At 39.2% G+C, this 17,279-nt stretch overlaps 1 protein-coding gene across 4 annotated transcripts in view; it reads left to right on the top strand.

The window, feature by feature from the left end:
* PRIM2 (DNA primase subunit 2) overlaps positions 1-17,279 on the top strand; it is a 365,751-nt gene that overhangs the window by 72,064 nt on the left and 276,408 nt on the right. For all 4 annotated transcript variants that reach the window (XR_007922941.2, XM_051854615.2, XM_051854614.2 and 1 more), the window contains one exon: positions 2,007-2,127. Coding sequence is in view for 3 of the 4 variants with exons in the window: in XM_051854615.2 (XP_051710575.1) it covers positions 2,007-2,127 (121 nt within the window). In the remaining variant the exon portion in view is untranslated. The remainder of the gene's footprint in view (positions 1-2,006; positions 2,128-17,279) is intronic.

Below are 17,279 nucleotides of genomic sequence, written 5' to 3'. Positions count from 1 at the left end.
TGTAGGAAAATTCAGAGTAACATCAGGAACCAGTGGGTCATAAGTTGAACCATGTGGCAGTGGAACATGTTGTTCACTCAAAAAAAACCAAAAATTTTCTGTTGCAGAATTTGACCTGATGCAGCACTTTTTTTTTTTTTTTTAAAGTCTATTTATTTGAAAGTCAGAATGACAGATTGATGGGGATAGAGGAGAGAGAGATCTTCCATCTGCTGGTTTATGTCCCAAATGCCTGGGCTAGGCTAGGCTAAAGCCAGGAGTCTAGTACTCCATCTGGGTCTACCATGTCGGTAGCAGGGGCCCAAGCACTTGAGCCATCATCTGCTGCTTTGTAGGATGCATTAGCAGGGCTCAAACTGGCACTGTGATGTGGCATGAATGGTATGCAAGTAAGGGATTTGGATGTCCCAAGTGGCAGCTTAAGCCACTATGCCAGACTGCCTGCTCTAACACTTTAAATTTTATGGGAAAGATTCTTTGAGAGTTAAAGTTGGAAAAGATTTCTTTACGATGAGGGACTTTTAAAAATTTTCTTAAAAATAGGATAACGATTATAAGAAACAATCAAATACACACTTGAAGTTGATATATAGGCTTTTAGAATATGAGATGAATGGGTAAGTCAGTAGTGCCACCTAGAGGGAAAAGGGGTTAATACTTTTTTTTTAAATGATGACTTCGTGTCCCATTTCCCCCATATTAATTTTGGCCCAATGATATAGCTGTGACTATTTCTTTTGATTAATAGGTTAGTCAAGTAAAAATCTTGAATTGCTTATTATTCTAATATAATAATTGAGGAATTACTAATCAGCTCTGTTCCTACAATTTTTATTTTGTAAAATAGCATATGTAGTTTATGCAATTTATCCAATAGATGGATTGCTGACTATGAAAGTCACCTAAAAAAAGTCTTATTTTACATTCAGTAGTGTAATTATTTTATAGTATAACAATAGTACTCATTATATATTTTCCTTATACGTTAATATATTTTTAGTTTACTTGTAAATATTGATGTGTACTTGTGTATTTTATATTTTAAAAATGTTCATTATTTTAAACTTTATTTGAGGGAGAGATGGAGACGGAAAAATCTTCCATTTGCTGATTTGCTCTGCAAATTGCCAGGGCTGGCCAGGCTGAAACCAGGAGCCTAGAACTCAGTACAGTGTCCCAAATGGGTGGAAGAGACCCAGGTAGTTGAGCCATCATCTGCCTCCCATGGTGTAGATTAACAGGAAGCTGGGATCAGAGGCAGAGCCTGGATTCAAACCCTGGCATTTTGACATGGGGTATGGTCATCCCAAGTAGCCCCTTAGCCGATGTGCCAAATGCTTGTTTATAGGTTTGGCATTGATGAAACCACCCTATTTTCTAATGTGAATGGAATACCCTATTATCTAATGTAAATATTTTGCAGTTATATTACATGCAATGAACTATTTTCTTTCATATTATTCAATAATAATGGAGTTATCTGAAAATACTCTAATTTTTTAAAAGATTTATTTTATTTATTTGAGAGACACAGTTGCAAAGAGAGGTAGAGACAGAGCGAGAGAGATCTTCTACCTGCTGGTTTACTCCACATATGGCAGCAATGGCTGGAGCTGAGCTGATCTGAAACCAGAGCTGCTTCTAGGTCTCCCATATGGGTGCAGTGACCCAAGGACTTGGGCCATCCTCCACTGCTTTCTCAGGCACATTAGTGGGGAATCTGGATCGAAAGTGGAATATCTGGGACTCGATGCCCATGTGGGATTCCTGTGCTTTAGTCTGGTGCTTTAACCTGCTGTGCCACAGCACTGGCCCCTTTAATTTTAATTTGATGTTCATACACTCCTGTACCTCGTACCCAACATATCCCTGGAAGATTGTAATATGTGGTAAAACTGTAATCTATTGGTATCCTGCGTGTGTTTGAAATTTTCATAAAAATTTCTCATATTTAATAATTGTTACATTTTTAATTTATACTTCTGATTTCCCTGTGTCCATTTCAGTGAAGATCTTAGACGCTGGTTCATTCAACAAGAAATGGATCTCCTCCGATTTCGGTTTAGTATTTTACCCAAGGACAAAATTCAGAGTTTCTTGAAGGATAGCCACTTGCAGTTTGAGGCTGTAAGTATATTTTTCTGGTTATTTCCGATTGTTTTCACCCTTCCTCCTTCCCTTTTGCATTCTTTTCCTAAGTACCTTCCCGAAAAAGTGTCTTGCAGCTTTGTACAACAAAGCCTCACATTCACTTTATTAAATATGTGATTTATTAAAGCACAAAAACGTTTTACTTTATAAAAGTTCATCTTTAACCAAAATCTTTTGGTTCAGAATTTTAAAGCTAATAAGATATTGAAGCAGACAGACAAATAATAGTTATTTGCAGTAGTAAGGCTTAGAAGAGATAATACTTTGGAAGTTTGTTGTCAAGTACTGTATGATTTCACTCATGTGATCTCATAGGAGTTGAGAGTAGAATGGTGGTTACCAGAGGCTTGGGAGAGTACAGGGAGAAGCAGGGATGGGGAAAAGTTGCTTAATGTGTACTAAGTGATAGATAGGAGTAAGAGGTTCTGGTGTTCTAAGGCATTCTTAGAGTGACTATAGAAGACAGTAATGTACTGTGGTTTTTATTTTATTTTTTTAAATTTATGTATTTATTTGAAAGTCAGAATTACAGAGAGGGAGAGACAGATCTTCATCTGCTGGGTGCAACAGCTGGGGCTGAGTCAGGCTGAAACCAGGAACTTCATCTGGGTTTTCCACATGGGTGCAGGGGCCTAGGGACTTCCGTCATCTTCTGTTGCTTTCCCAGACACATTAGCAGGGAGCTGGCTCAGAAGTGGAACAGCTGGGATCCAAACCGGTACCCATATGGAATGCTGGCACTGTGGACGACGGCTTAACCTACTATGCCACGGTGCTGGCCCCTACTGTGTGTTATTCTAAAAAAGCTAGAAAAAAGAATTTTGAATGTTTTCACCATAAGGAAGTAGTAAATGTTTGAGGAAATAGATATGTTTATTCTGCTTTGGACATTAGAAAATATATACATGTATCAAAACATCACGTGGCACCCCATAAATATGTGTAGTTTTTAGCGTGTCACTTAAAATAATGTGAAAAGACAGCCAAATAAGAAAGAATAAGAAAACAAGAAAAGGCTGTGCCAGTAAAATCTGTTTGTCTGAATAGTTTTAAATATGAGTTTTGGACAAATCTGAATGATTAACATGCTGTAATTAAAAAGAAATCTAAGACATTTTTCATAGGTTGGGAGTTGGAAATAGAATTTATGTCTTTTAGGTAGGTTGATGATATAGTTGGAAGGCAGAGAAATTCTTTCTTGGAAAATTTAGAGCAGTTGGGTGGTAGTGGGACTGCTTGACACTTTAGTTTGGTATTGTAATAGGTGACTTGAGATCAAGTAAAATAAAGTAGAAGCTGGAATAGGTGAAAGACATTGTCATTTTTGACAAGTGGAAGGCACGTCCACAGTAGTAAGCAAGAACAGTGAGTATATGAGTTGGGGGAAGAAGACTGCATGGAGGGAAGTGAACAAACATTTAATGTCTGTTATGTGCTTGGTAGGCCCTTTCTAGAGCTGCTGTCATTTTCTTAGAAGTGCCAATGAAATTTCTAAATAACATCTTCCTAGGTGTAGACATGGGTCATATACAGGACCATCTGGCACAAACCCATAGTGTCTTATGTTTTGTTTTAACTTTTATCCATGGTAAGATCCAGTATTTATTTTTTAAACAAGATTGACTTATTTGAAAGAGTCAGTCAATCTCCCATCTGTGGGTTTACTTCCTAAATGGCTGCAACTGCGAACTCTGAGCAAAGCCTAAACCAGGAGCCAGGAACTTTAGCCTGGTCTCCCTCATGGGTGGCATGGGCCCAAATACTTGGCCTGTTTTCTGTGACATTCAGGTGCGTTAACAAGAAGCCAAATTGGAAGCAGAGCACCCAGGACTTGAACCAGCACTTCCAAGTGGGAAGCAGGGTTCACATGGAGCTTAACCTACTGAGCTACAACGCTGGCCTCTGAAGTCCATTATTGTTTTTATCTATTCTTTATTTGTCTCAGTATATTGCATGTAGTTGTTTCTTTTCTTCAAGACTTATGTATTTATTTGAAAGGCAGAGTTACAGAGAGAGAAAGAGAGAGAGATTGAGATTGAGATCTTCCATTTGCTGCTTCACTCCCCAGGTAGCTGCAATGACCAGGGCTGGGCCACTGATGCCAGCTGCTTCCTCTGGGTCTCCCACATGGGTGGCAGGGGCCCCGGGCACTTGGACCATCTTCTCTTGCTTTCCCAGGTGCATTAGTAGGGAGCTGGATTGAAAGTGAAACATCTGGGTCTCAAACCAGCGCCCATATGGGATTCCGGCACTGCAGGTGGCAGGTTAACCTGCTACGCCACAGTGTTGGCCCTGCCATGTAGTTTATTGAGCTAGAATTCAAATATCTTGAAATTTACTCTCTTAACTTGTGTAACTCATTGATTTTTAGTTTAATTCCAGAGTTGTGCAACCATCACCATTATCCAAGTTTTGAACATATTCATGCCCCTAAAAAATGAAACCACATACCCATTAGTTACTCCTTATTCTTTTCTCTCTTAATCTTTGTCAGTTATCAATCTACTTTATGTCTGTGTGGTTTTGCCTATTCTGGGCAAACTGTAATTATGCAATATGTGGTCTTTTGTGATTGGCTTTTTTCACTTAACCTAATATTTTTGACTTTTTTCCACATTCTGGTGTATTTCAGTAATTTTTTATTGGTGAATAATATTTTTTATGTGCTCAGAAGTTCCTAGATATTTGGGTTTCTTTATATTTTATTCATAATGCTGCAGTGAATATTTGTGTACAAGTTTTTGTGCATATTTGTTTTAATTTCTCTCAGGTATTTCTAGGTGTCAGATTGCTAGGTCATAGGGTAAGTCTGTAAACTTTTGAAGATCTGTCAAAATGTTTTCTCCAAAGTGGCCTCATTATTATACTTACCAATTTCTCCACTTCCTTACCAACAACTAGTATCTCTTTGTTAAATATACTCATTGAAGTGGGTAATGTGGTTTTGATTTGCATTTGTAATGGTGTTGAACATCTTTTCATGTGCACATTGGTCATTTGTATAGCTTCTGTGGCGGGAGGAGTGTCTGTTAGAGAGAATCTCCCATCTGCTTTACTCCCCAAATGCCTGCAGTAGTCAGAGCTGGAACAGGCCAAAACCACGAGCTAGGAATTCAATCTGCAGCTCCCACATAGGTGGCAGGGACTCAGCTATTCTAGCCATCACCTGCTGCTGAATCAAAGTGGCAGTAGTGGACATCCTGGTCTTAGGGGGAGAGCATGCTATGATGCATGTTGTTTACTGTGAGTTTCTAAATAAATATCTTTTATCAGCTTGAGGAAATTTTCTTCCAATTTTAGTTGAGTATTTTCAGGATGAAAAGGTATTGGATTTTGTCCACCTGCTCTTACTGTGTTTGCTCTTTTTTAAAATGGTGTTATACTAATTGATTTTTGGATGTTAAGCAGGTCTTGCATTCCTGAGGTAAATCTCCCTTGATAGTGATGTATAATCCTTTTCATATGTTGCTGGAATTGGGTTGTGTGTGTTTTCTTGAGCATATTTGCATTTGTGTTGATCTGATATGAGTTTGTAGTGAAAGTCTATCTTTTCTGACATTAGTAAAGCTGTTCTAGATTTTTTATGGTTGGTGTGTGCATGATATAACTTTTCCCCTGCTTTTACTTTAATCCTATGTGTTTAAATCTAAAGTGTGCCTGTTGAAGATAGTATATAGTTTAATCACTTTAAAAAAATTCATTCTTCCATTCTTTGCCTTTAGATTGGATTATTTTATTCATTTATAAGTAATTACAATAAAGCAGGATTTACATTACCACCTTGCTATTTGTCCCATTTTTTTTGTTGTTGTTGTTCCTCTATTTCTCTATTACAACCTTCTTTGTGTTAAGTAGCTATCTGCTGGTGTACCATTTAAATTCTCTTCTGTTTCTTTTTCCTGTATCTTTTTGAGTTCTTTTCTTTATGGTTTTCTTGTGAATGGTAATTACTGTTTTATCTTAAAACAATCTAATTAGGATTAATAAGAAGTTAATTTCAATAGTATACAAAACTTTGCTCTTATATGCTCTTTTCCTTCTGTGTACCACTGTGCTATTGTTGTCAGTTAATTTATATCTTTATAAAAAAAATATATGGGTAGTGTGTGACAATGTCTTCATTATAGTGTTACACTTGAGTTGTTTGCCTTGGTATACAGTTCAAGGTTGGAAAATTTCTCATCAGGACTTCGAAGGTATATTACCTTTTAGCTTCCAAAGTTGCTTCTGAGAAGCCTGATTCCATTTTGGTTTCTGATTGTCTTTATGCATATTTTTGTTCTTTGCGATTCTCATCCCTCAGTGCTGGTATTGTGAAATTGAATGATGATATCTGAATTATTTTTTCATTTATTTGGATAGGAACTTGGATCCTTTTAATCTAAAGGCTTGATACCTTCAGTTTAGGAATTTTTTTTACTATTGGCTTTTTTTTTTTTTTTTTTTTTTTTTTTTTACAGGCAGAGTGAACAGTGAGAGAGAGAGACAGAGAGAAAGGTCTTCCTTTGCCGTTGGTTCACCCTCCAATGGCCGCCGCGGCCCGCACTCTGCGGCTGGTGCACCGTGCTGATCCGATGGCAGGAGCCAGGTACTTCTCCTGGTCTCCCATGGGGTGCAGGGCCCAAGCACTTGGGCCATCCTCCACTGCACTCCCGGCCACAGCAGAGAGCTGGCCTGGAAGAGGGGCAACCGGGAAAGAATCCGTCACCCCGACCGGGACTAGAACCCGGTGTGCCGGCGCCGCAAGGCGGAGGATTAGCCTTAGTGAGCTGCGGTGCCGGCCTACTATTGGCTTTAGTAATTCTTTCCCTTATGTTTTCTATGTTCCTTCTGACTCTTTAAAAATTTTTTATTTATTTATTTTCATCTACTTGAAAGGTAGTGGGACAGACTGGGAGAGAGGAGAGGGAGAGAGAGAGAGAGAGAGATTTCTGCCATCTGTTGGTTCACTTCCCAAATGCCCACAAGCAGCCAGTGCTGGGCCAGGGGAAGTCAGGAGCCCAGAACTCCATTAAGTTCTTCCATGTGGGTGGCAGGGGCCCAAGTAGTTGAGCCGTTATCTGCAGCCTCCCAGGATGCAGTATCAGGAAGCTGAATCTGGAGCCAGGATTGGAACTGGCACTCTGACAAGGGATGTGGGAGCTACACGTGGTACTTAATCTGCTGCGCCACAATGCTTACCTCTATGTTTTTTCTTTATAATCCCCTTTAAATTGTTATTTGGACATTCTGGGTGGGTCCTCTTCTTTTTTTTTTTTTTTTCCTGACATGCACTACGCCACCCCGCCTCCCCAGCAAAAAAATTTATTATTGGAATGACCCCAGCCAGAGTCAGACTTCAGACAGGAAACCTTCACTCTCCTACACTGATTGAATTGTGTCTTTGTGCTGACATTCTTGTATCAGAACAAGAACACATTGTTTACCTTTTTAATGGTGGTTTTTTTTTTTTTTAATTTGATCCCTTATTGTTTGCATTCTTTAACTCACACCTTTCATGTATTTTAGTTGGTGTTTCAAGTTCATGATTTGTTTCTGGTGCTCTCTGTGGTTGTGTCAGCTCTTTCCTTTTCAGTATCGCTTTCTCCAGGGATTTAGGTTGTGGCTTCCTTTGCTCTTCTGAATCTGTTAATATACTTTTGTCCTCTTCCAAAAATATGTTGACCTTTCTCTTCTACTCTTGCCCTTGGTGGTTCATATTCTTTTTAAATTTGGCATTTTTATTGTGTTTTGGAGGTTATGGAAGTATTCATGTTTAGTTTGTTATGGTTACCCAGAAGCATCAACGGCTTCAATCATTGTAGCTTTAAATTTACGGAACAAAGTTAAAATTTTGGAATGTGTTTTATTAATAGTGGTTACAAGTTCAGGTTATAGCATTATATTACTTGCTTTTTGTTACTTTAAATTACCTGAAAACTTTTTAGGAAGGAAAAAGGTTTGTTTTGACTTAGAGTTTAGTCTTAAACTTAGTCCTAGACTAGGTGGGCCCTCTTGGTTCAGGCATGTGGTGAAGCCAGTGGATGGCAGAAGACTGATTGTATGGAAGCACAGAAGTAGAGAGGATGCTTGGCCAATACAACTAATCATCTCACAAGAATTAACTTCCAGGGCAACACCACAATGACCTCTCACCTCTCAACAAGCTTAACTCCCTGATGCTATCATTAAATCAAGTCTCCACTTTTTTTTTTTTTTTTAAGAATTATTTATTTTCTTTGAAAGTCAGAGTTACATACAGAAGGAGAGTCAGAGAGAAAAGTCTTCCATCTGCTGGTTCACTCCCCAGTTGGCTGTGCTGATCTGAAGCCAGGAGCTTCTTCCACGTCTTCCACATGGGTGCAGGGGCCCAAGGACTTGGGCCATCTTCCACTGCTTTCTCAGGCCATAGCAGAGAGCTGAATTGGAAGTGGAGCAGCTGGGTCTTGAACTGGTGCCCATATGGGATGCTGGCACTGCAGGTGGCGGCTTTACCCTCTGTGCCACAGCGCCAGCCCAACTCTCCACTTTTAATCCACTAACAGTAGTCTATTAACCATTAACATGAGACTTTCAGGCTTAAATGTCTGCTGGGAGTTATGGGAGCCAAATCCTCTTGAAACTGTATGAGGTGCTGTATTGTTGAGTTTGATTCCTCCCTGAAGGACCTATCAGTGCTGGGAAAGATTCCTCCATGGGTCTCTTGTTTATGCTCATATACCTCTTGTCAAGAGTGCAAGATCATTACCATTCTTTACCCATTTCTTTTTTGTAAAAAACAAAAAAATAAGAGTCGGCACTGTGGTGTAGTAGGTTAAGCCTCTGCCTGTGGGACCAGTTCATGTCCTGGCTGCTCCACTTCCCATCCACTTCTGTACTACTGGTCTAGAAAAGCAGTGAAAGACGGCCCAAGTGCTTGGGGTCCTGTATTCACATGGAAGACCTGGAAGAAGCTCCCAGCTTAAGACTGACCCAGCCCCGGCCATTGTGGCCATTGCAAGAGTGAACCAGCAGATGGAAAACCTCTCTCTCTGTAACTGTGCCTCACAAATAAATAAATGAATTAAACAAACAATAAAACCCCAAAGGTTTCTCATTTATTTGAAAGCTGAGAGGGAGAGCAAGAGTGAGAGTGTGCACATGAAAAGGAAAGCGAGAATTAGAGCTAGAGCGAGGGTATGTGATATCTATCTGCTGGTTTTCTCCATCCTGCAATTGCCAGACTGGGCAATGCTGAAGCTAGAGGCCTAGAACTCAATATGGGTGGCAAAGACACAGGCACTTGAACCATCAGCTGTTGCCTCCCAGGGTTCACATTCACAGGAAGCAGAGCCAGAACTTGAACATCTGGAATGTTGGTATCCCAAATAGTCTTAAATGCCTTGTTAAGGGGCCAGTGCTGTGGTACAGTGGGTTAATTCCTTGGCCTGAAGCGCCGGCATCCCATATGGGCACTGGTTCTAGTCCTGGCTGCTCCTCTTCCTATCCAGCTCTCAGCTATGGTCTGGGAAAGCAGTAGAAGAGGGCCCAAGTCCTTGGGCCCTTGCACTCATGTGGGAGACCAGGAAGAAGTTCCTGGCTCCTGGCTTCAGATCGGCGCAGCTCTGGCCATTGCAGCCATCTCAGGAGTGAACCAGCAGATGAAAGACCTCTCTCTCTGTCTCTACCTCTCTCTGTAACTCTGTCTTTCAAATAAATAAATCTTTTTTAAAAAATGCCTTGTTAGACACCTCGCCCCAACCCTGTCCATTTCTTAGAACTGTTTTTAGCAAGCAGATCAGGATAAGGATAAGATACTTCCTTTGCCATATGGAAGAAGCTTATTTACTGCTTTCTATGAAAGCTGTCTACCAGTGTTCTTTAGCTGTGATTGCAAACACACTGCACAGAGCACCCATGTGGACTGTATTGTGTTGCTGTTGTGGGATATGGGAACAGTGAGAATAACACAAACTTGTTTGTTCTCCTGCTGCTTCCTGTGACATGAGAACCAGAGTTCTTTGACTTTGATGCAGGAGTCTTGTGTCTTCTGCCAGCATCCCATAAACATTAATAGACTTACTGACTTATAGTAGGGTATAGTTAAAACCCAGAATGAACATTGTGCTGTGTGATTTGGATAAATTTTCCAATCAGTCTTTAAGTTTGTTCATCTTTCAAATGAAAATAATAATAATCCCCACCTCACGGATTTGTGAGGTTTGAACAAAATTGTATGTGTTGAGTGCTTAGTACAGTGCATATATGTTAACTAGTAATATTATGGAGGAAGTAGAAGTAGCAAATTCCTGTATGCTGGAAAAGTTTAGGGTCAGTTAGATTGATATGTTTTGCTGCAATTCATAGAAATTTGGTTGTTAGTGTTTTAGGAAACAGGAATTTATAGGAAACACATGCATAAATTTTAGCAAATGTGTTGGCAGTCAATATCATGTTTTTTTTTATTTATATAAAAGGAGCACCATAATTTTAATATCACTCTAGTTGCTTCTAATCTGTTTGCTAGAATCATTTTATGTATTTATATCCTGTTTTACTCTACAGGTCATTTGAGGTTCATTATAATAAGCATATACATTAAAGTAGGTTGCAAAAATATTGATAAAATTGAAAGATTGAGGAGAAAATTAATAGCCACATTTGTTCATCCCAGGTGAACTTACACAGTTTCTTAAGGGAACAATAACTTTGGCTTTTTGTGTGACTGTTTTGTGACTCAGTGGTGGGATAGGATGAGAAGGTCCTCCTAGGAAACATCAGAATGTGGGTGAAGGTGTGTAGAGTGTGAGAAACATTAAGCCTTTAGAATGTAAAGCTTGAAGTGTTTGTGGTTAGTGGGGATTTATGGGACATGCAAAGAGAAGGTCTTGCAGGGAGCTTGGCAGAAAACCTGTTCCTGTGATCAATTGCAAGCACTTCCTGCAGAGACCTTATCCCGCCTCTTCTGCTACTCTCCCATGTTGTCTGATGCCAGTAAATAAGCCGCTTGAATTTGAGTGCTATTGATTAACTTGCTACCAGGTCCCTGTAAGCCTGTGTCATTTCATTTTAGGATTTCTCAATTTAAACTATGTTATTAATAGGAATTATGCATATTTCCTTTCCTTTGAGGTATTTGGTTTGCATTTGAAAACTGTTGTACTCAAACAGGTGTCAATGATGATTTTACACTCAGAACCAAGCAAAGGTTGGGGAAAAATTATTAGCATCTGTGGTGTGAGGGAATCCCTGACATGTGACCTGCTGCCTAAGGTGAGGCAGAAGGAAATGATGGGGTGTGGGGAGCCACGGGACCATCTTGGTTTCTGTGTCTGCCAGTACACATGTCTTAGAGTCTGCCTGGAATTAATGCTTGTGCGCTGTATTTGTGTGTATTTCTTGGTCTTTTTTAGTTTTGTGAATGCTGCAGTGTTTTTTTTTTTTTTTTAAAGATTTATTTATTTGAAAGGCAGAGTTACAGAGAGGCGGGATTTTTATATTGACCTTAATATAGACTTTTCTATTTATACTTATGTAAAGTAAGTCTGTTTTGATGTTAGGAAGAGATGCAGTTTCAGAAGTAAGTTGCATTGTGTTTGCTTTGATGGAGAAATATGTATAGAAGAAGGGATCATTAATTCCTTTGCATAGGTCTTTTAAATTTTGTTTTTCAGATTTTCATGGCTGATATAATTTTATTAGATTCATATTTGGAAAAGATGAATGGGGCCAGGTATCAGATTTGGAACTCCGTGTTCTGTTTCTGACTTAGGTAGTATGTTGATACTCTGGCTTTTTTAGTCTCTACTTGAAGTCAATAGAAGATTCTGAATCTTTTTGACATAGAGCAGAAAGTCTTTGAAATGTTTAAAAAGGAAGAATGGGTATTATTTTATTTGCCATATATATATAAATAACTTTTTTAATATGAAATTTCTGAGAAAGATCAGAAATGAGTGAATATTGCTGTCTGTTGGGATTATTTTGGATTTCTCCTTGCTGAGTTGATTGACGTAACCCTGGGTCCCATTAAAGGTGAATGGGTAAGGTTAAATGAATTCTATTAATGCTTCTTCAGTTGGCCAGTTAAGGAAAGGTCAGGCTTTGACAGCTGTCAGCCTCATAGACAAAGGATGTCTGTGCATAACAGTTTGAGGCTGACAGCAACTTATAATTTACTTGGCTGGTTTTAAAAATCTCCTTAGGTGAGTCAAAACATATTATTTATTTGAAGTTCCAGTGGATCTAATGGCATGATGCTCTTTTCATTAGAATACAGAATGGCAAGGGTAGTAAAGGAGACTGTTCTTAAAGAAACAGATTATTCCTTGTGTCACATGTGAAAACTGCACTGTGTAGTACAAAGAACGAGTGTTGTTTAAACATCATTGATATCCAAGGAAGTGAGTACTTCTGAGTGAAGGCAGGTAAAGTGGTTACCTCATTGCGTGGCTCACTGAAAATTAATACAGTAAAACTTTGCACCATATTTGTTTATTTATTTATTTATTTTTTAAATGGGGCCGGTGTTGTGGTGCAGTAGGCTAAGCCTCCGCATGTGGTGCCGGTATTCCTTATGGGGCCTGGTTTGTGTCCCTGCTGTTCCTCTTCTGATCCAGCTCTTGCTTACGGCCTGGGAAAGCAGTGAAGGATGGGCCAAGTGATTAGGCCCCTGTACCAGGGTGGGAGATACGAAAGAGGCTCCTGGCTTCGGATCTGCCCAGCTCCAGCCGTTGTGGCCATTTGGAGATCTAGCAGATGGATCTGTTTCTCCCTCTCTTTGTTTGTAACTCTGCCTCTCAAATAAATAAAATCTTTGGAAACAAAAAGATTTTATTTATTTGAAAGAGTTGTAAAGAAGGGGAGAGACATAGCCAGAGAGATCTTCCATCTGCTGGTTTACTTCCCAGATGGCTGTAATAGCCAGGACTGGGCCAGGCCAAAGCCAGGCGCTTCAATCAGTTCAATTACATGGGTGACAGGGGTCCATGGCACTTAGGCCATCTTCTGCTTTTCCAGGCCATTAGTAGGGAGTCAGATTGGCAGCTGAGTAGTCAGGACTCGAACATTGTAGGTGGCTGCTTTACCTATTAAGACACAGTGCTGGCCCCTATTAAGACACAGTGCTGGCCCCTATTTTTGCTTATTTTCAAATAGTTTTTTCTTATCCTGAACATGATATCTGAAATTTATTACTCAACCTGTACAGTTTGAAACTTTCTTTTCTCTTAGAAATTCTTTTTTTTTTTTTTTAAGATTTTTAAAATTTATTTGAGAGGTAGAATTACAGACAGAGGGAGGAGAGACAGGAGACAGAAAGTTCTTCCATCTGCTGGTTTATTCCTTAAATGGCTGGAATGGCTGGAGCTGGGTAGATCCAAAGCCAGGAGCCAGGAGCTTCCTCCAGGTGTCCCACGCTGGTGCAGAGAGAGCTGAATTGGAAGAGGAGCAGCTGGGACATTAACTGGTGCCCACAGGGGATGCCAACACCACAGACGGAGGCTTAACCTACTATGCCACACCACTGGCCACTAGAAATTATTTCATGTTTTTCTTGGCTAGTAACTTCCTTTTAGCAAACATGAATTAAAGTTCAATTCGTCATCTGTCATTGGCTATGAGTTTATTAGAAACTTTTGAATGCTTTTCTCCAGTTAACATTGGAAAATTGATTTTACATTATTTAGTAGTTTTATGTATATAATATGTGTGAATATTTTTGGTGTCTGTCATTATTAGATTCCTGCACGTTGGCATTGAGATAGTTAGTCATGGTTTGTTGAGGATTTTGGCTGTGATTATATTGTTTTTGTTGCGACTTGATATAGACTACGTTGTTGTAGCTGGTTTGGAATGTGCTTTTGTCATCATAATCTACGGAATTTCTATTAAAATTGAAAAATTCCATTAGTTTGATATACATGATACTCTTTATCCTGTCCTTCAGGATCACAACTTATTGTAAGTCTGTTAATACATTGCCAACTGATTTTTAGCATGATGGTTGCAAAATGGAGAGAGATGTGCAGATTTTCTATTTTTTGACACAGAATAAGAAGTCTGGTGATAGAGCAGAGGTAGGATATGCAGATGGAAGTGTAGAGCAGACTAGAAAACATGTGTGTTTGGTAATCTGTGTGACTTTTCATGTTATTTGTGACAAAACCATTGACTATGACTTTTCATTAGAATAATGTCAGGAGGGGGATTGGAGTCTGGGGAAGAGTGAAGTGGGACAGTAAGACATGGACTGTCAACATTCTAGTGGAAAGTCCAGACTTGAAAGGAGCTGAGGGGGAAAGAATTAATAATCAGATGAAGGATGTTAACATTTGTCAAGGACGGTAAGGAAGACTTTTTCAAGGAGGGCTTCTGTATTAGGGTTTTGTATTGAGAGAGATGAACTCAACACAGTTCAATGGGAATAATAGGCATTGGTATCCAAAGAACCAAGTGGGGCAGTGGATGGGAAATTACTAAGAGGTGGAGCAGTTCTTTGCTAAACTGTCTTGATTTTTCTTGAAGCAGACAAGGCTGACAAGATTGAGTGTGGTCAGACAAAGGGTAGGGAGTTTTCCCTAAACTGACTCCTCTGGATTCTTGCTAAAACTGAATTAACAGACCCAATGAAAAGGAGGATTCAACAGCTTGAATAGATCAAGGGTCAAATAAGTTGTTCTGTGTTCCAAGGCTGTGCAATAGGCTGGATTGATGGTTGTCGGCGCAGTGCTCTCTGAGTGTTGAGTAATGTTTAAATTAATTTCTAAAGAAAATAGTCAAATTGAAAAGATTTTCTTGATTCTGTTTCTTGAAGACTAGACATTTTTAAGATGAGCACAGAAACATGGAATACTTAAATTTTCTCCAGGTTATGTGTATTAGGTAGTGGATATAAATGTTATGTATTAAATGAGCTTTTTCCATTGAACTGGATTTGAGGTATTTTGCTGGTTAGCAAATTTCAATCTGTTCTGTGTCTACATAGGAAATGATTTAGACAGAGCTCTTTATATGTTTCTGTTACAGTTGCATACTTTTTTCTGCCAAGGGTTCTTAGGATATTTATAACATCATTTGTGGGCCATACAAAATTATCAACTTAAAAAATAGCCCACTATAGATTTATTAAATTTCAAGTCTGCCTGTAGTTGCCTTGGTAGGGCCAGACCAAATGATTTTGCTGGTTTTAGATGGCCCTTGGACTGAATGTTCCTCACGCTGGCAAAGCATTTACACAGGGCTACTTTTGTTCTCTAGTGATACTTGGAATCAAATAATTATGGAAGCCAACCATATATTATTTACATTTATTGGGCAGTAGTCATATATTGCCAAATTTTATGTTTGGAGAATAGGGAAAAGTTCTGTTGAGTTTTCAGTTGAGGCCGAACCATTCATGCATATGCTTATAAAAATACACCATGGCAGATGGTCTTTAGTGGCAGTGTTTTAGAGTTCACAGAATTTGGATTTTCATTATCAAACTACAAAATTAGATTCTGCTCATTATAAGATAGTTTAAACCTAGAGATGCTATGGCTAAATGTGAAAATTCAAACTGAATTACCCTTGAAGTCTAAAATTAACATATCCTAAAACATTCAAAATAACTTATGAAAGTCATTTATCTTTTTAAAAGTTTTTATATAGCTTTTGAATATAGAGTTCCTTTTATTTTTTATTGCTGATGACTCTCCATGCCTACAACTTTGCCCTTGGAAAAAAATACATGATTTTGAATTAACCAAAGTCTCCCATATTTAAAGTTATGTACTAATTTTCTTGTGATGTATGCACAAACACACTTAAACACAAGGGAGTCCTCAAAGCATTCTTGGAAAATGTGTATTACTAAACACTATGCGTGGGTTTTAAATTTTTTTGTAGCAAACTTATGTCTTAATTCCATTTGCATGAACTTTTTGAAGTGTCTACATTTATACACCCATATATATTCATATCTTAAAATAATGACATCAGGGCCGGTGCCACGGCTCACTAGGCTAATCCTCTGCCTGCGGCGCCGGCACTCCGGGTTCTAGTCCTGGTTGGGGCGCCAGATTCTGTCCTGGTTGGTCCTCTTCCAGTCCAGCTCTCTGCTGTGGCCAGGGAAGGCAGTGGAGGATGGCCCAAGTGCTTGGGCCCTGCACCCACATAGGAGACCAGGAGTAAGCACCTGGCTCCTGGCTTCGGATCAGCGCAGTGCGCTGGCCGTAGCAGCCATTTGGGGGGTGAACCAACAGAAGGAATACCTTTCTCACTGTCTCTGTCACTGTCTAGAACTCTCTCTCTCTCTCTCTCTCACTGTCTAACTCAGTTTTACTATCATCTTTAGTGTTAATCGCTACAAGTAAACATTTACATTGTGAAGTGCTACAATTTCTGAAATTATTCTGATAATCTTTTAGTTATTTAGTGTGTATGTTATTTTTATTCTGTGTTCTTTGTAGCCTTTTTCTCTTACTCCATGTTTTCTGAAAAGTTAATCCTTTTTGGTTGAAGTCTTGTGTCATGGACTAGTTCAGAATCTACATCTTTTGGATGAGAGTGAGAACAAGGGATGTGGGGGGCTAATGGTGTCATAAATACATAATAATTTTATGGTATCAGTCATTGAGTGGCTAAGTGTTAGTTGCAAAGGCAGGAGGAAGTTGTTGCTGTTGGATAACTACAGTTACCTAATCAGCCCAGAGCTTATGAATATATCCCTTTTGCTGCTCCCCATCCCTCTGAAGGCATCCAAAGGGTGAGGGTGATTAATGCCCTCCCTATTCTGGACTTAGCTCACTTTATTCTCTACCTGCTGCTGGTTGCTAGTTTCCCTGGCTTTCAGATATTTTGTGCCATACTCTCGCTAGATATATTCCAGGTCCCTGTAGTTCATCCAAGGAATAAGACTTTTGTATGAATACTAGAAAACCCCAAGGACTGTTCTCAAACTTGCATGGGGCCATTGTTTGCTAAAGAAAGGGATATTTATTGGTTACTGAATAAGGAGTGGACTTACTAAGGTTTGGATCTGCCAAAAGATGTAAGGAGATTAGTTAATCATTAATAGCTAGGATTTATTAGGTGCTTACTGAATGCCAGGCAATTTGCTAAATACTTTACATGGATTATATAACTTAATCCTCACACACGCTCAGAGAGGTTAAATAACTTCCCCCTAA

This window comes from Oryctolagus cuniculus, chromosome 5, assembly GCF_964237555.1.
Source record: "Oryctolagus cuniculus chromosome 5, mOryCun1.1, whole genome shotgun sequence".
Taxonomy (NCBI): domain Eukaryota; kingdom Metazoa; phylum Chordata; class Mammalia; order Lagomorpha; family Leporidae; genus Oryctolagus; species Oryctolagus cuniculus.
Note: the sequence above shows the minus strand (reverse complement) of the source record. Positions and strands in the feature narration are given on the sequence as shown.